The sequence below is a fragment of the Miniopterus schreibersii genome (genome assembly GCF_964146895.1).
Source record: "Miniopterus schreibersii genome assembly, chromosome: 4".
Taxonomy (NCBI): domain Eukaryota; kingdom Metazoa; phylum Chordata; class Mammalia; order Chiroptera; family Miniopteridae; genus Miniopterus; species Miniopterus schreibersii.
In genome coordinates, this window is record NC_138105.1 from 46414449 (window position 1) to 46433836 (window position 19388).

A 19388-nucleotide genomic window follows, 5' to 3' on the forward strand; every position below is an offset into this window, starting at 1 on the left:
ACTCCCAATTATTAACCTTTGCATAAGTATCTAGAAGAGGAATTGCTAAGTTAAAATATATGCAATGTTAAAGCTTGACTAGCCTGCTGTCAAGTTATCCCCTTCCCTAGGAATTTTGTACAATTTACCTTCTCCCAAAACTTTCCTTTAGGGAAATATCCTTTCCCCCATCCTCTCCAATAGTGGATATTATTATTTTCACTTTTGTTGTAAATCTAATAGGTGAAAATAGTATAGTATTTAACTTTATTTTTTTATTATTATTGTTTTTATTACTAGAAAGAATAAACATTTTTTTCAAAGTCCTATTGGTAATTTCTTCCTTTTCTGAATTGCTCATTGATATTCTTTGCTCATATTTAAAATGGGACAATTATCTTCTGTATTAGTTTGTGTATTAATAATAATATTTTTTGTTCATCATATACATTGTGAGCACTTTTCTCCAGTTTGTCCCTTTTTTTAAAAATTTTATGTATTGTGGTTTTTGAAGTGCAGAAAATTTGAGTTTTTAATGTAGTTAAGGCTATCATTTTCTGATATGGTTTCTGACTGTATGTCATGCTTTCAAACTAGTCTGCATCTTAAAATTATATTTACCTATATTTTTTCTGGATTTTTTTCTTTATCTTTAACGTTTAAATTTATCTGGAGCTGACTTAAATTTAAAGTGTGCAGTAGAGTTCTAAAATTTCCCCCCAAATGTTAGCTGTCCCAAGATTATTTATTGAGTAATCTACTTGCTATGAAATGCTACATTTATAACATATTAAAGGTCTATATACATTTGAGGCTATTTTTTATTATTCAATTCTATTCCATTAATAATTCTTATTTGGTTCTGGGCGTACATAGCTTTAATTATTGGAGCATTTTCCCTGCAAATCCCAGCCTCTGCCCCCAATCTCACAATTGCTCTTGTTCCTTCCTTTAGACTTGTCCTGGCTATTTATGCACAGTGGTTCTTCCAGATGAAATGTTCATTGGGATCTTTAAGAGACTGGGTTGAATTTAAAATAATTTTTATATTGTTGAATCTTTCATTCAGGAACATAGCAATGTCTCTCTCCGTTTGTATAACTCTTTTACGTCCCTCAATTAAAATGTGAACATTGTCTTTTTGTATCACCCCATGCATGTTTTGATTATGTTTATGCCTGGGCATTTCACAGCTCGTGTTGCTTTTAGGGTAGTACTAATGCTAGGACATGCTAACTGTGGCTTTTTTAGCCTAGTAGACAGAGCATAGGGTCAGATGGCCAGAGCTTGAACCGGGACTCAGCCACTTCCTTGCTGTGTGACCTTGGGCAAGTTAACCTTTCTTAGCCTCTGTTTTCTGTTCTCATCTCATCTGCAAAACATACATAATAATACCATGTACCTTATCGGGCTGTTGTAAAAAATAAATGAGAAAATGTAGGTAAAGCACTATGACCCAGGCCTGCCTGACATACAGACATGTGAATGCATGCTAGGCTTTTTTTAAGCCTACAGCGCCCAGTTTTCCCAGGCAGTCTCCCATCCAAGTACTACCCGGGCCAGCCCTGCTTAGCTTCCGAGATCCGACGAGACGGGGCGTGTTCGGGGTGGGGTGGCAGCAGACTGCATGCTATTCTTATTTTGAAGATTCTACACTCGCAAATATTTGTATGTTAAACAGGAGCTGGAACATTGCTTCAAATAGCCAAAGGCTTCAAAGAACCATCTTCCAAAACAAACTTTCCACTTCTGAGCAGAATGTACTTAAATGTGGTTTCTTTAGAACACTCTACAAGTATCTTGAAGTCTTGGTGTATGACACTGTCCACCAACCAGAACTCATTTACTTAAAGCACCAAAGCGCACAGGAGCTCACGAATGGGGTTTCCTGCTATAGCTCTGTGGACCCTGAGCAACGAACGTGACAGACTCCGCAACACATGGGACAGTTCCAATGTGGGTACAAGTTGCGTCAGCTGTGGGAGATCATGTCATTCCTAGTGTTGCAACTCTCACAAGCAAACTTTCACCAGTGGTTGGATGGCCATTAGGCCTGTTAGTAAGTCAACAACCTGGGATCTGGCCTACCATCTGAGCCTGGAGGCATTCTCTCTCTCACGCTCATTCCTTTGTTTAGTTAGACGTGTTTCCTGCTGTCTTTGTGGCTATTTATCATCTCTGTGAGATAATCAAATAAGCCTGGACATTTTAAACTCTGGCAAATTCTAGAGTTCCCTGTTAAAAATATCTTGGCAAACTGCCACAGAATTGTAACAAATAATATAAGTGATCTTGCTTCAAACCTCTATTGCTTGCCTTGATGTTAATTCGTAAGGTCTTGGTAACTTATTTAATGACAATAGCATTAGCGAATAATTTTTCTTGGAGTGTGTATAGATATTTTAAGAATATGGGACAGCTTTCCCAAAAGCCTGTTGTAGTAACAGGCCTACAAACTGGAAAAACAAATTGAATTGATTAAAAAGCATCATCTAATTATTTCTAAGAAAGCATTTAATTGGAAAGCTACCAGTTAAATGAGGACAGATGCAGCTCTGACACCTTGTTTCATAACTGCCCCTTTGTTGCCTCAGGATCAGATAAGCCATCTTTGTTCTCCTGACCAGTTTATCTTGTAACAATCCCTCTTTATGACCACAGTTAATGTTCCCTCTCTCCAAAGACGGCAATAAACCTACGCTAAACCTTTCTTGCTATATGATGCTCTCGAACTTGGTTTTTGGAGAGTGCAGAGTTCAGTTTAGCACAAAGTCACGTAACAATTAGATCAGGCTCCTTTTCTCTGCATCGATATAACGTCCCCTCTCCTTCCCGAAAGAGGCCTGGCCCGGGTGAAATTACAGAGGTCACGCATCTGGCTAACATCAGAGCCAGGCCTAGAATTAGTCCAGGGCACATAGATCATGCCCATAGCGTAGACATAATCTGGGCCACTATTCAAGCAATGCTGTGATTTATTAAATTTAGTACATCTTCCCTCTCCTCTCCCCCCACACCTGCATTTTAACATCACTTGAGGTTATTCTCTTGTAGGATTATAAACTTACTTTGCATCCCTCATAATACTTAGCTTAGGTTTGAGGGAAGCCAGTTGGCACTTAATAGTCAGTATTTCTTGACTTATAAATGACTTTTGAGGGGCTAGAGAGGAAAAGCGAAAAGATACTCATAAACAAAATAATTGGAAGTGGCCACAGAGATTTACTTGAGCGGAGAGTCCAAAAGAGTTCATACAAAATGCCTGTTTTCTTGCAATTAATGGTTCAGGTCTTGTCAAGGACCGCACTAGATGAACATGCCATCCTCCAATACTTTTCACGTCTGAGCCTCATGGGGCCGGCTTTCCTGCTGCTAACTGTTGTTGCTGTTGTTCTTTTGTCTCCAATTTGTCTTTTAATTTATGGAATATCTCTTTTATTTTAACTAATTAATAAAAGAATGAAAATTGCAGTTTTAAAAGAAACTCTTCTCTAGATGAACATTTATCATAAACTGATTATGTAAACTTGCACAAGTCAATTGACCTCTCTGAGTTCCAGGTTTACTCAGATGAAACATTTCATTTTTATCTGGTTGTCTTGGCATGATGTAGACAGACTCATGTTAGGTGCCCAATAAATATATTTCGAAAAACTACATCAACAATTGTAATTTCTTAAAAAATAAAAAAAAGACAATGAAGGGAAAAATAGGAAGAAATTCAAAATATACTCTATTAATCTAACCTGTATTTTCCTGAAAAATATTGAAGTGATTCATTTTTATGTCATTGAGCTCAGAGATGAATCAATAGAATAAACAATAAAGTTATCACAAAACCAGAACAAGTATCCTGTTACTTACCTTCTCTAACTTAGTTAATTTCCTAGGTAATAGTACCTAGGCATTGGACATATAGAAAATGCTATATAAATGTCTTATTGCTGTTATTACTGTACTTACAAAATTATAAATCCACTTGAAGGGAACCTAATCTAATTTCTCCCCTAATCTTTCCCAATGCTGTTACTCAATATAAAATCACCACTGTGGCCAACAGGCATAAAGGGAAAGAAGATGGTCACTTGGCTAATATTAGCAATTTCTTTTCTGTGGTTGTTCACCTAAGCTTGCAAAGACAAAAAAACCAAGCTTTCGGGAAACTGTCTAACTGTAAGAGGCTCAGGAAGAAGGAAGAGGCTGGCTAGGCTGCAAGCACCATAATGAAAAGGATCCGTCTTTCTTGCTTGTATCACTGTCTAGTGGCATTCGGGAAGGTGGTGAGGGTAGGGGTAGACAATGAACAAGTGAATGCTTTACAGAGAACTTAAACAATAATGAAACCGACTCAGTGGGTCTGTTTTCTGTTATCGCCATGGGCTGGCAATGCTTAGCAATGTCAGTGATGAAATCTCTTCAACTCTAAGGCAGACCTCGCCCACCTCCCTGCCCCACCCCTTGGACACTATTCTATTGATACTGTTCCAGTATCTCAGACAATGCCTGGCACATAACAGGTATGAATTTCAGGGCAAATGTTAATGTGAGAAATGAGACTATAGAACTTCACCTCCCCTACAATTCCTTTGTCTGTTCCTATTGGTTTTTTTAAAAAACATGAAAACCATAATATAAATTCCCCATATAGTTTGTATATCTCTGGCCCTTATTTAAATCCTATGTAAAATTTTAGGAATTTTACACAGCTCAAGGGAAAATGTCCCTTCAAGGAGGACAGGGCTGGCCAAAGGGATATGTGGGAAAAGTTCTGAGCGACCTGAGATCATTGACCCTAACAAGAGGAGTTTGAAGGGTTGAAGTTTCTGCACACCGTGTCTGCTGCATTAAGTTTAGGGTGGTGACCAGATCGACTCCCTTTTCCCAAAAGCAAAATAGACAATGTATAATAGAGCTTCTGTGTCAGGGTGACTTTCTAGCTTCAAGAAGGGCTGAACTCTATAAATAGATTCCAGAAGTCTTAATTAGCAGGAGGATGAGGAAGTGTGTTTCCCCCTAAGTTCAATCCTCAGTGACTATGATATACTTTCTGAAGCATTCAAGTCACCTGCACACTTAGAGGAAGGGTGACTCACATTGGGAAAAGCCAATGGGGAACTCTGGGGGTAATGATGTGTCAAGGTCGGTTATAACTGATTTCTGGTGGGGGATGTCATTAGTGGGGAGTCTGTGCATGTGTGGGGGCAGGGGGTACATGGGAAATCTCTGTACTTTCCACTCCATTTTACTGTGAACCTAAAACTGCTCTAAAATACAGTCTTTTAAAAAAAGCCAATTGGGGAAAGGGGGAGAACTGCTGCCAGAGCATAAAAGAACTCGTTTCATTTGCATGGTGATGTTAGACTTGCAAAGTGGTTTTTTTCTTTATGATCCCATGAAACTGGAAGAACAGGTGTAATTATTTCCATTTTTCAAGATGAGGAAACTGAAGCTCAGAGTTAAAGTGACTTGTTTTCGTATGAGGAACAAATGACCATTCAAGTCAGGTCTTAAAACTAGTTTTCTGATTTTAAGTCCAATGACCAGTGCACTCTCCACCTGTGTCTCTTAGGATTCACAAGCTTTTAGAGAAAAGAACAGATCTTATTTCTGTCCTAGATTAAATATTCAAAGTTCTAAAAGACCTGAGATGAGACCCTAACAAGAGAAGGTTGAAGTCTGCACACATCATGGTGCATTAAGTATTGGATGGTGACCAAATCCAGCAAAAGTAAAAGTTTCACCAATTATCATTGTCATTAAGACAGTAGTAGGAGAAAGAAATGTAAATGAAATCACAACAGAAAACAAAAATGATCCAAACTATTCACACACATATCTTTTGTAAAACTCCCAACTGCTAAGAGGATTGTTCTGAAATGGCCAACATTAATGGGCCCATGCTGGTAATGGAGAGAAATCAAAAGTCTCCAGATCATTCCTAGAAGATCAAACAAATTCCTGATTTTTCAGGATCAGTGAGGTTCAAAAAGAAGTCACCAGGGAAACCAGGTACAAAAATAATGCCCACCCAACAATATAGATGTGCCTGGGCCTTAGGACACAGCCACATTAGCCCAAAAGATAGTGAGTTTATGTACATCAATTTTAATTTATTAATGATAATAACCAATACTTATTAAGAGTTTATTTTATGCCAGGCTTTGTTCTAAGTGCTTTTTACCTTTTTACTGAATAAAAATTAAATTTGCTTTGCAATATCGTAACACCCTTTGGAGTAACCAGAAAGTGTCCATGGCACCAGACATGGGACTTGCTGCTCTGGTGCTGGCTTCACAGAGAAGGAATGAGGTAAAGGCCTGACAGTCATCCTGTGAATTAAAGCCAGAAGATTCTGGACCAACAGAGGAATATAGACATTCCCTTTAGCATAGATCTTTAAATAAGTTAAGGAGTTTTGTCTGACAGGTAGAAATGAGCTAGAGCTTATTTCTTAGACCAACCCCTCAGTATTTCAAGACTATGATTTCTAAGAAGCTTTTTCCATCATACAAGTCTCTAACATTGAGCTTCTTCAAGTTGTCAATCATTTCAAAAAAAAAAACACACAATAAAAAAACACACACACCAGAAAAACAAGAGACAGACAGGTATGTAAAAACCACTGACATTTCACATCATTTGACAGTACCCATCAGAGACACAGTAATTAGATATCTGTAGGGTTTGGGTGGTGACTTGAGCCCTATATTAGACATAGATAGTGGCTCACTTTTAGGTAAGATAAAAATGCAGGGAAAATATTTCTTTGTAATGTCCTTTGTGATACTCTCCCTAGCATTTTTTGTTTGATCTACTTGTAAGTATCCAAACAGAGTCTTTTCTGAACCAGCAATAAATTTTAACGTGCAAATACCTGGTGAGGTAACAATTGGTAACATCTGCAATACGATGTAGAATCCTGCATCAGAGCAGAAAATCTCTTGGTTTGCCTCAGTAAGAGTGTGGGAATTTGACTTGGGGACAGACAAAGAATGGTGACTTCTTAGGTGAGGTTTAGGGGAAGATGCAAAATAAGGGTCCAAAAGACAAATATCTGACTGCTCCAATAATCAGTCCTTCTCTGCAATGCTCTGACCTCAGGGAACCCCGGTGATAAGTGATTGCACTTTGGAGGCATTTAAGTTGATTGGCACAGGACCTCTGGTTAACATGGAGGGAGAGAAGGTGGGTGGTATTTATCCTGCTCTGAAAGTTTATTCTGACCGAAGTGTAATGTCTCAGTTACAGGTTCAGTCAAGTTCTCTGCTCGCTGGTCATCTCGAGTCACCTGTCAACAATTCAGCGCCTTCCAAATCACAGCAGTGCTCTGAGGAGCAAGTCCCCGACTCGTTGAACGGTCAATACTATTTCCTGCAAGCGCTTCCCATGTCCTGACCACACAATTCTCTTATCACACACACCCCAAACACGGTAATTTCTATCCTCACAAAAGATAATATAATTTAAATGAGATTGTGGGATGCTAAAAGACACCCAGGCCCCAAAGCATTAAAATTTTCTATCAAGCAGAGCCACCTAGTGGTAGAATGAAATGTTTTTTTAAAATTCTCCTTTAAGTTCTCTCACATAACAATCCCATCCAGGTGGAATTCCCTTCCTTCCTTCCTCCCTCCCTTCCTTCCTTCCTTCCTTCCTTCATTCCTTCATTCCTTCATTCCTTCATTCCTTCATCCCTCCCTCCCTCCCTCCCTCTCTTTCTTTCATGTTCATTTTAGTCCCTCTTGTTTACAGCTACCCCCTTGACACTATCACTTCCATCTATTTTCCTTACCAAAAATCTGCTCATCCAAGATAAACAAACCTACCGTTTGTTATAATCAGAAAGTTTTATAACTAAAACAGAAGCTGACTTAACAGTCCGTGTCTCTTTAGAAAGGCAAGAACATGTCAATACTAAATTATTTCTGAAGATAAAGAGTAACTATCCACTTTGTACCTTTCTATTTTCCATAACTCGCCCTTCCTTTTCTCCACACTGCCCACATACGCAGCCACGTAAGATGTCACATGAAAGTTATAGGCACAGAGCAGGTGAGCAAAAGTGCTCTCCTGTGGGCTCCGGTCCCCTCCCCCACACGCACAGGCTCTGTGGCAGAAATTAGAAGTACCTTGGGTTGTGGTTTGGCTCCTTTTCTTCTTTTAGAGGAGGTAAACATTCGCTGTTGGCTAGGATAGAAGGAAAGCAAACGGGTTGTTAGTCACTGCAACGCCGTTTTCCATCCACAAGGCTCACAGTTCAACATCCCACTCCCCCAGCCTGTGGGTCGCCTGTGCAGAGCCGGCCTCGCCCGGGAGCTGCAGAGGGCAAGAGGCTGGCGGCCGCAAGGCTCCTGAAACGGACGAAGCTAAGGGCACGGACACCAGGCTCCAACGGGCTTCTGGCCCTGCTGGAAAGGGCACAATTCATCACGCTTGGTCATTCAGTCCCTGAAGAGCCCCGCTGTGGCCCCGAAAGCCCGAATCTGCAAGAATCTGGAATAAAACGGCTTCACCTGAGCGCCTGAGGGGCCGGCAGGATGATTGCAGTCAGGGCGCACCATGAAAAGCTGGGAAAGGAGGGAGCAACTAACCCCCTGTGGTCATCAGAGTTCTCTCCTGTTACACCACTGCTGTTTCTAAGGAAAATAAAGACTATTGGATCTATCACCTATGTATCAAAATAACTCTGCTTTTGTTAAAGTCCAACAGAAAGGCCTTTCCACCATTTTAGGCTTTTAGTGAGTGTAACAGGATCATGATTTTGTATTAAAATGATCTCAGGAACAAAAGGAAATACACCAACATTGTAAGAGAGGTCATCTTTGAGTGGTGGAATTCTTTTTCTTTCTACTTTTTTTAATTTTCCAAATTCTATTGTGTTATGTATTTTACTTTTATGAACTAAAAACAACAAAATGAGCCTACTTTTAAGGGTTATCTCAATGATGAACTCCTTTCCTCAAAAGCTTTCCAGAGCCATTCTGCCCTCAGTATTGGACTATGAAAAACTGTTCAGAATTGTACAAGTTAGTTGAGTGGTTCTAATCTTTTGGAAAACTCATCTTGATAAGTCTCTGGTACAATAATTCTAATAACAAATCTTTGAATTAGAGAAACTCCATTGTAGGTTGTTGAATTTGACAGACCCCAGGTTAATTTTGTTGCTGTTGTTGTTGTTAATCTTCATCTGAGGATTTTTAGGGAAAGTCAAAGGGAGGGAGTGGAAGAGAGAGAAAAAGAGAGAGAGAAAATCAATGTGAGAGAAACACATGGATTGGTTGCCTCCTGCACGCTCCCCGACTGGGGCCAGTGATTGAGCCTGCAACCCAGGTATATGCCCTTGACCAGGAATCAAACCCAAGATGGGGGCTGACACTCTAAGCACTGAGCCACACCAGCCAGGACACCCAGGGTATTTTTTAAGATAAATGTTAAAAATACAAATGATCTGACAGTATAAATAATAGATTTTATTAATTTAATCTGAGCATTAAAAATAAATTATTGATTCTTAAAGAAATCAGAAAAAGAAAAAAATAGCTGTTATTCCTTTAAATCCAAATATTAATTTAGTGAAAAGTAAGGAACATATACTATAATTCCTGCCAGATATCAACTGGAAGCTAAGTTAATGGGAATATTTATATTACTATCTATATTAGCTCTGTCCAATAGCTTTTTCTATAGTGATGGAAATGTTCTAGATTTGCACTACCTCATAAAGTAGCCACAAGTGGCTACTGAGCAATCAAAATGTGACTAGAGTGACTGAGGAACAATATTTAAAATTTTACTTTTAAAAATCTAACTTAAATAGCCACGTATGGCTAGTGTCTATTATATTGGACAACACCAATCTATGTCAACTATATTGGATAAAGTTTATAACTATATGCAGATTAAAATCATAAATCTCTAAATATAAAGTGATGCCAGATGCTAACTTTTTCCAGATAATTTGGACTCAGATTTCCTTGCTTGAAAAAGCACTTTCATTTTGAAAAGACCATTAGAAAAACCTATAAAAAAATAAAAACAAGCTGCGGCGACGTGATTAGACTGAATTCTTAAAGACGGTCAGACCCAAGTGCATTATCTGCATGCGCCAGAGGTTACGTGAACTGGGCTCACACTGTCCCACTCCAGGATTTATGGGGTATTTATAAAGCGGTTGCAGCCTTCTCTTACTAGAGAGGACAGAAAAAACAAGGTTACCACATACCATTTCTATGCATGTTCATCCACTTATCAAGCTCTTCCATCTCTATTTCCATAACAGAGGGTGTGTCTTCCTCAAAAATAGGGCTAGAAAGAGAGCAAAGAGCTTGTTGAAAGAAAAAAATAAAAGTGTGGTGTGCCTTTTGAATTTCTGTGGGAGCCTAGAATGTTGGCTGTGAGGAAGATGGACTTGATTCAGTGTCTTACACCCCAGGGTAGACTGAGCATGTGCCCTATTCAAGTGTACCAAACTCATAGGGAGAAAACCAAAAACCAGCCTTGACCTACCACTGATCCAAAAATGGAGGGCGCATAACCCAGCTCTGGGGCTGAAAGGGAACCAGGAGGCTGCTCCCCTGAAGGTACAGAGTCAAGGCCACAAGGCTTCCCCTGTGAGGCTCCTCCAGGGAGTTGCCACATTTAGCATTTTCACCTTGCTGAATTTCACTTCCCTTTCTTTGGTGTTTTTGATCAGTGCCCCTAAGTCAAGAGGCCACAGCCAACAAACTGCTTGCATCGCCTCTCCCTTCAATTCCCATGCTTTTCTGTCTTGGAGAAAGGGAGCCGTTACTTTCAGAAATCCACTGCCCTCACGTGCCAGGGTTCAGAGCATCCAGTTTGGGGAAAGAGGCCCCTAGTTAATGGAGGTGGGGCTGGAAAGGGGGGCCACCAGCACCAGCTCTGAGCAGCTGTGAAGGTGTTACACCTTGTATAGGAAGTGAGCAGTGTCTGAGTAAGGCTGCTGGGGGTGGGGTGGGGTGGGGGTGGGGAGCAGACAGGAGGGGGACTTGGGCATCGCTCTAGAACATTCTTCCACGGTGAATCGTCTACTTCCTTCCCTACTCCCTCCTCTCCCTCAGACCTTCCTCCCCTCCATTCCTCTTCTACCAGGGCTCTCCTCCCTTAGTACCAGCCAAAGTAACTTCCCTGGTGATAAAAGTCTTAATCCAAATAAATGAGTCGATGTCTTTGGAAAACACCCAGGGTCAGAATATTTAACTACTATGCATTTGGAACTGGTAGCAGTTGTCAGAAAAAGATTCTTTTCTCAACAGAGGACCCTGTCCTCAGCCCAGGTCCCCTTCTGGATCGAAGTTTGTGGACAGGACATCCTTTCAATGGCCGTAGACCACTAGAGGCTGTCTCCTGGGGCCCGGGAAGCAAGAGGTCCCCACAAGAAACAAAAACTCTTGAAAAGGCAGATGCCCCTCTAATCTGCTCCTCTCCCTAGGTCCTTGTCCGCACTAAGCTGGGTTGGAGGGAGTGGGGAAGACTTACACTTTTAAGTTGTCGCTTCCCTGTTCATCTAAAAGAGAATAAATATAAAGGTCATGTTAGCTTTGTTTGTCTGCAACAGCTTTTTATTTCAACAACAGCTGAAATCTGCTTTACAAAGAGAACAAAATGGTTTTAAGTCAATTGTGTTTTTAAAGGAGCAATAATTAACCTCTAAGTCAAGCACATGCTGATTGCCATATTGAAAAGGGGTCCCAATTCGCGCAAAATCTGTTTTCTTTCAGACAGGATGGTACCCTGAGAGTGCTCACTTCAGATCAGACGTCCAGCCCTCTTTGTTTTCTCCACACAAAGAGAAAAGCAGTGGGAAGGGGAAGGAGGAAGGGTCTTACAGGAGGGCTTACTCCTTGGCCCCCTGCTCCAAAATGTCCCAGTTCAAAACACTGTGACTGTCCCTTTGTCCCAGAGTAGGATGTGGGGGACCCCATCCACAGCTCCCCTCAGAACTCTCCTTGCACTTGTTCTTTGCGTGGCTGAAACCCTCACTTCTGTCCTCAACTTACACACTTTCCTCAGGGAGACCTCTCCCAACTCCTCTACTGGAAGCGGGGCCCGTCTTTCCTACTGTTTCCCAGCTAGTGCTTTGCTTGCTTCCTTCATAGCATTTGCCCCAACTTGTCATTGATGGATTCACCTGTTTAATTCTTTTTCACCTGTCTCTTCCAATAGACCCTAGCCCCCAAAGGGCCGGGATTGTGTCTGTCTTGTTTGTCCTAGCACCCCTCACTCCCCATCCATCTAGCACAGCACCTGGTAAGCACACAGTATTCATTTACTGAATAAATGAATAGATCCTAATCTGGATTGTCCGGCACTGGGGTTAAATTCATGGCCAGTGTTTCGGACTTAGCATTATCATAGTAGTGAAACTTCCAACAAGCCTGCTTTCCCCTGCTATTGGTTGAGGTAAGAGTCAGATGACAGTTTGCAAAATGACTCTAATGCATGCAGATCAGACTCCAAATGAACATGTGGCAAGAATCAGAGCCCAATGTCCCAGCTCAAGCTCTGTTTTGCTTGGCAAGGGGGTCAACGCACCCAGAGAAATGAGGCAATGATGTCAAGCAAGTGGATAGCATAGGCCTGCTGCACCTTTTATGATGTGAAAACCATTAAGAAGCAAACCACTTTGTAGAGGTCCTGATCCTTGGCAATCAGAGGCCTCATTTTGTCTGGCCTGCAGAAATGCAGGTCCCCAGCGAGGGGACATAACCAACAGGCACCTGGAACTGAGCTCCTGGCAGCATCTGGGAGCTGCTGTGATTTTCTGTGGGTTGGCAAGCTCGAGTGGCATTGCTAATCCAGGAAAGCTGGGCACCGATGTAAGTTTCATGCCATCACCCCTTACCTTCCAGGGGCTGTCGGCTATGTCCTCCCGATCCACCCCCGACCCCGCAATAGGAAGCCGAAGAGTCCTGCAGAGTCCTGACTCTTCAAGACTTTGGGGAAAAGTGTGTTTGTACATCATATATATATATTCCATCTAAAACTTACATGCTGTTTCCTTAAGGGATTTAACTATAAATAAAGCCCCTGCAGGTGACCCATAAAAATCCCCCTGTATTGTCATTCCCTCCTCCCTCTCCCTCTATCCCTGCCTAATAACCCCCTGCTAATTTCTCAGGGAGCAAGTGTCCCTGGAGCCCCACTGTCCAGGGCATGGATTTATCTTTATAATCTGAGGGCCCGCAGGCTTCTCGGGAAGCAAAAACTAGCCCTAGCAGTAGATGATGGAAAAGTTTAAAACCCCATTACCAAAGTGCTCCAGATGCACCGAATGTGAAGCTCCTGCAATCAGTATTCAAACAGAGCAAAAAGCCTCCTGCAGCCTCATCTCCCCTGCTCCAGGACCATTACCCCTGCCCCAGCCGCCATGGCAACAGGAAAACACCTGGGAGAGCGCTCCAGAGCCGAGCATTAAACCGGGAGGGAGACCCATTACCCGTCCTCAGCAATCAGGCCTGCCTGCTCCCCTCCACCTGGCCTCCATCTCTCCGTTAATAGCCACCTACGCCCTTGCAACCAGGAGGCAAATGCAGCCCTTCCACAGCCCCTCACCCGCCCTTGCTTCCATGTCCCTCCCACAGCCCTTCCACTTCGCATCCTTCTACCCACTTTGTCCCCCTCTTTCGGTTCCTACATTGCACTTGGCCTGACAATCCCCCACCCCCAGCTACTCTGGGCACCCGACGGTGGGAGTGGTGGGGTGGAGGATGGCGGCAAGAGCCCAGCAGGAGACCGGCTTGCTCACATTGTTTCCATGCTGAACAGTGAGCAAGGGAGACAGTCTCCCTGGAGATTTACTGAGCAGAGCCAGGTGCCATGTGGCCACAGCCTGTTTAAAGTGATGGTTTACTGCCAGCTGTTTCCCCTGCAGCTCTTCCTGCGAGAGACACAGCACACCAAGACATTTAATAAACGCTAAATAATAACAACTGCAAATTTAACGCCTGGAGGCGTAGGAAGAATGACAATGGAACAGCCAGTTACTACACAGTGCTTCCCTTTTCTTGGACACGAACCTGACAGGCCCAAAGCTAAAGGTAATTCCCAATTAGATGAAGCATTCTCCCTAAAAACGCTTCGCCAAGTCCTCCCAGTTGTCAGATTTAAACGCTTATTTCCAGGTGTAGAAGAATATAGGAGGCTCTAACTCTGAGGGGACATCATCCATGCCCTTCCGCAAAACAGTCCTTCGGGAACTTTTCAAGCAAGATGCTGACCTAGAATGACAGTTTTATTTTTCCTGGGGGGAATAAAGTATTTAAATCAGAGTCTGTGAATTTAAACATTCTCCTTTTATTGACTTGCTTATAATGTTAAATATGAATGTGTAGAATTCAGTGGACAGTGGTCATTAACCCTTTAGCATCCAGTTTGTCTGAAGAGATATGCAAGTGTTAAACAGTTAACCACCTGTACCTATATTAAAGGAGTGGCTAATAAAAATATTCAAATAAAGCTCTTTATCAAAACCTTCTGTGATAAGCAACTACTTTGAAATTCAAGTTTTCTTTGCTGTGTTTTCTTAGTTTCTTTAAACTAAACAGAATGTGCCAGTTTGTGATAAGGATATGTGAAAATTTTGTTTTTGATCTCTGAGAATAGGTGTTCTTTAAAATAAGTTCTAACATTGTTTCATTTATTCACCAAACATCCATTCAGCAGCTAATCTATATGCTGGGCTAGGCACTATGTCAGGTAAAAGGGCACTGAATTAACACAATATGCCAGGTATTGTTTTTTCTAAGTGATTTCCATGGATGAATCCATTTAAGTCTCACAAAAACTCTGTGAGGTAAGTTTTGAATTTGCCCATTTTGCAGATGAGGAAGCTGACAGAGAAGTCACAGAACTAGGAAATGCAAAAGCCAACTAGGCAGTGTGGTTCCAGAGTCTGTCCTCCCAGTCTCCATGCCACATTGTTAAACAAGATAAATAAGACTTGCTCTTGGTTCTCTCGAACCTTAAAGAGAACATAACCTAGTAAGAAAGAAAGACCCAAAAGAGGCAAGCCACCAACTTATGCCACTGTAAACACTGTGCTCAACTGTGCACAATAAATGTGACCACGGCCTATGAGAGCACGGAAGAGGCGGTGATTAATTTTGCCCGAGGAGTGATTACTCAAGGCTTCATGACCACTTTAGAACTGAGCGTTGAAGAACGGGGTTGCAGTGTGCCAAGCAGACAAGAAGGCAATCCCAGACAGAGAAACGGTGTCAACCAGGCGCCATTTCACTGAGGCCTCATCAAAGCGCAAGCCAGGCTCCGCCCACAGCAAACGCTTTGAGCATGGCTGTGGTGTAGGATGGGGCACGTCTCAGATGGAGCTGGTTCTCACTTAGGATGGCCTCTGAACTTCGAGATTCTCACAATAAAGTTCAATGAAAAGATCCCTGGACTTAGAGCCCAAGAGCATGACCATTCGACTGGATACCCCCAATTTCCTCCCAACCCCATGAACCCATTAGGTAAAACTAGCTGTGGGACTGTCTATGGTTTGGGCAGGAAATTCTCACATTCTCTACTTTAAAAAGGGGTGTGTGTGTGTGTGTGTGTGTCCAGGCGGCTCTGTTTTTTTTCTTTTTCTTTAGCTTACCAAAGAGCTCCCATTTGATCACTGTTATTAGGTCACCCTGAAATTTCAAGCAATGGAGGAACATATGTATTTCGCACTTCCTTGGAATCTATTATATTAGCCCCCATCAGGAAAGGTAATGCACTTCAGGGCTTTTCCCCAGCTCACATTCTCTGTATCTGAGGGCATAGTGGAAAATGACCATCTATAGTTCCCGCTGAGAGCTTAAAGGCTCTCCTGGTGCTAGGACAGTGAGCAAGGCCTGCAGGCCAAGGGCATGTCTCAAGGCCAGAGGTGCCCCGTTAATGGGTGTAAGGGACATCCAGTGAGTTTGGTATGCACAGATGACTATGTATCTTATTAGAGAAATTCTCTTCCCTTGAATGATTTTTTAAGTGACTATAGGCTTCAACTTAAAAACCTGATTGAAATCATTTTTACCAGCACAAGCCAAAAGTACCCAAGTCTCCTTTGGACCTAGATACCCTAAAACCTAGTATTTGATGCTCCCAGAATTGGAACTGAATACTCTCAGAGTAAATCTCTGATTTAGGGAATTTTCTGAGATTGGTTTTCTATGAGATTGATGATAGTAATCTTTAGCCAGTTAGGACTTTGCTTATGAAAGTTAGCATAGTTTTAACGGGAATAAGAACAATGCTTCACCCAGGCCTTTTCAAGATCAAACTGGGATGTGGCATGGGGGAGAAAACAATATCTATGACAGAAATATAGGTGGAAGAATCCTCTTCTTGTTGAATGACCCCAAGGTCTCTGCCTTCCCATCCCTGACCTCAGTCTGGCTCACTGCTTCACTAGCCTTACCCTCTCCTCCAATAGTAGGGACAGGTTACATTGACCCATTGGCCAAGATTATATGGGGCCCTCATCTGGATTAGGCACAGAGCTGGCAGCTGTGTATATTAAATTTCAATTTAGGCTGAAAACATTCTATGTTTTTAAAAAGAAAGAAATATGTCATTTTTAAACCCTGGAAAATGTCATTGAAATATGTCATTCATAACTTGCTATTTTATGCAGTCCTTTGTTGCTTAACTTAAAACCTCTCATTTCCTTCTCCTACCCCATCCCCAACTCCAGGCAGGCGTTAGGATGATACTCACATGTCTGTAAAGCACTCTGAGATCCTTGGCTAGATGGCAGCTCTGTGTAAAAGCAAAAAGCACTTCATTTTATTGATTGTTCATTAACACATGAAGCAATTGTCTGCAACTGGAAACACACAAAATATTTACCTTGTTTAGTTTTTTTTCTTTTATAATTTATTACAATGAATATCACTGATAAGAGTAGGAGTGCCAATAAAGCCACTGGGATCAGCACCATTAATATAAACTCTAGCTGATGATCCTCCTCATCAATGAGGGTAGAATTCGTATTTTCAATGACTGTTTCTGTGGTCACTGCAGCAACTGTACTTATAATAGTAGCATCTTCATTTGTAAACTCCATTTCCTGGCGTTCATCTGTTGACACATCTTCTGTTGTCTCATTATACTCTGTGAGAACACACACAAAATTGCTATTGCCATGGAGACAAAGCTAGTATGTTATGTTTTCAATGATTTTTAAATTTATTCTACATGCATCCAGTTATAAACTTGACTCACTGTATTGGGTCTTCCAGTTCAGTGTGATATAGGATATTGATTTAACATAAATGGAGTCCAACCTGGGAGTATATTGAACATGGAATCAGAGTTTAGATAAACCTCCCACAAGTTGCAGGTAGTTTAGCCTTGACTGATAAGGGGTCAATGGGGAAAAAAAGGGAACATCTATAGTACGTTCAACAATGAAGATAAATTTTTAAAAAATGATAGAAAAAAAAAAAGACCAATACTTTAGACACATTTAAGCAAAGGCATTAAGAAGATTTCCCCTGTCATGGGTGATATTCCAAGACATTGTCTATAAGGTATCATATTTTAATAACATTTCTGAAGAAATCTAAATTCACTACTGAAAGGTAAGTACTTGCCACATAACACTTTTAACTATAAAGGAATGCACTGTGCCCGAATTCTTAATAAAAGGTTATCTATCAGTGGAAAATAATTCTTTGAAATTGGGGTGTCTGCTTAGATTTCGGCATCACGGCTCACATTCTGCAGAGAACCGAGTCTGCCTCTGAGATTATCTGCAGAACTCTTCCTGGATTCTAAATAAAAATACAATGTGCATTTCATTTGTAAAGTGAAATTCTCAAGGGGAATTTAGAGACTAAAGAAAGTGTACCAATATTTAAATGTATTCAGTAAAATGCATTTTTAGAACTTTCCCTATTTATAAGCTCTAAGCAAGTTGATTCTTTTTAACTTCAGATTGTGTTGGAAAACCATCCTGTGGCTCATCACAGGACAGGAAAAATCTTTCCTCACCTGGCTATGTAGTGATCATGGTAAGGTAGGCTAAAGGTTTTCATCCCAGCATGGTATAATGTTGCCTGTCATTCAGATGGGGCCCATTGGGGAAAACAGAATATGAGTTTAGGCTACAGAAACTTATCAAATGGATAATTTATGTGAAAGCTCTTTCTAAGGTGAAAGGGCCTATGCAAATGGAAAAGTTGGCTGTTTTAAAGCTATGCCCTGTTACTACACCACAGTGCTCTGTTAGGCCACTGCTCCATAGAATGACAGAGCTGGCCACATTTAAAGCCAATTCAATACCTTATCTAGATGACTGTCTGACAATGAATTCCTCTGACTGGATCTATAAAAACAGTTGTTTGATCACAGTCTAATTATTTTGGTTACATAGATAAACATTTCAGTTTTCCCCAAGACCAGGGAAGCCACTTGATAATCACATGGGTAAATGCCAGCCCAAACCATCAAAATCAATTTCAAACTGCAGAGTATAACTAGCTGGTGTTCCTCACCTGTGTACCAAAAGCAGGACTTAAATACATCAAATCTACCATTTATTGACCTCTGCCTTCTGGGTTAAGTGACTTTGTCCTATGTTTATGTCTTTGAAATAACGTAAGTCAATGCTGTATTCACTCAAGCTTTGATATATCACATATCATCCTGGATTAGGAAAAGATATTTGTCAGTTATCTTACTTGCAGAACTATTAGAACCAAAGATCACTTCTTTTTTTTTAATTCCCATCTGAGGATTTTTTCCCCATTGCTTTTTCAGAGAAAGTGCAAGAAAGAGAGAAAGGGGGAGAAATATCTATGTAGGAGAGACACATTGATTGGTTGCCTCCCACATGGGCTCCAACCAGGGCCGGGGATAGAGCCTGCAACCGAGGTACATACCCTTGGCTGAAATTGAACCCAGGACCCTTCAGTCCATGGGCCAACACTCTAACCACTGAGCAAACCCACCAGAGCCCAAACAGCATTCTTTACTCCCAACCCAGGCCACTGAAGACCTGACGTATGAGGGGGCTGGGGAGGAGGGATGGGAGAGGGGCACATACACAAGTGCAGTTGGTGGTAATGACCCTTTTCCTTGAGGTCATCGATTATGGACCTTTCTCAAATACCCAGGCCTGCCTTTTATTTCTTTTGTTTACTTCTGCTATTGCTGTAGCTGCTGCTACGGTTTCAAACAAACCTTTATAAAGAATTTACTAAGAGCCCAGTCCTGTGCTCTGCCTTTTACCTGCATTAATTCATTCTTGTCACCATTTTTTCATACAGAAACTGGGGCAAAGAGGTTACACAACTTGCCCATGATCGCAGAGCTATGGCCGGGGAGTGAGGGTTTGAACCTGGGAGGGCTGATCGCAGAACCTGGCTGGAATATAATGATTACAGATCATGAGGTGGTGAACC

General features: G+C 41.5%; 1 protein-coding gene across 2 annotated transcripts in view; it reads right to left on the reverse strand.

The window, feature by feature from the left end:
- The window catches only part of TMEM154 (transmembrane protein 154), a 46250-nt gene that overhangs the window by 14396 nt on the left and 12466 nt on the right, over window positions 1–19388 (reverse strand). For both annotated transcript variants that reach the window (XM_081136072.1, XM_081136073.1), the window contains exons 2-6: window positions 16831–17094; window positions 16699–16740; window positions 11476–11503; window positions 10202–10284; window positions 8109–8166 (exon numbers count right to left, since the gene is read on the reverse strand). In XM_081136072.1, coding sequence (XP_080992198.1) covers window positions 8109–8166; window positions 10202–10284; window positions 11476–11503; window positions 16699–16740; window positions 16831–17094 — 475 coding nt within the window. The remainder of the gene's footprint in view (window positions 1–8108; window positions 8167–10201; window positions 10285–11475; window positions 11504–16698; window positions 16741–16830; window positions 17095–19388) is intronic.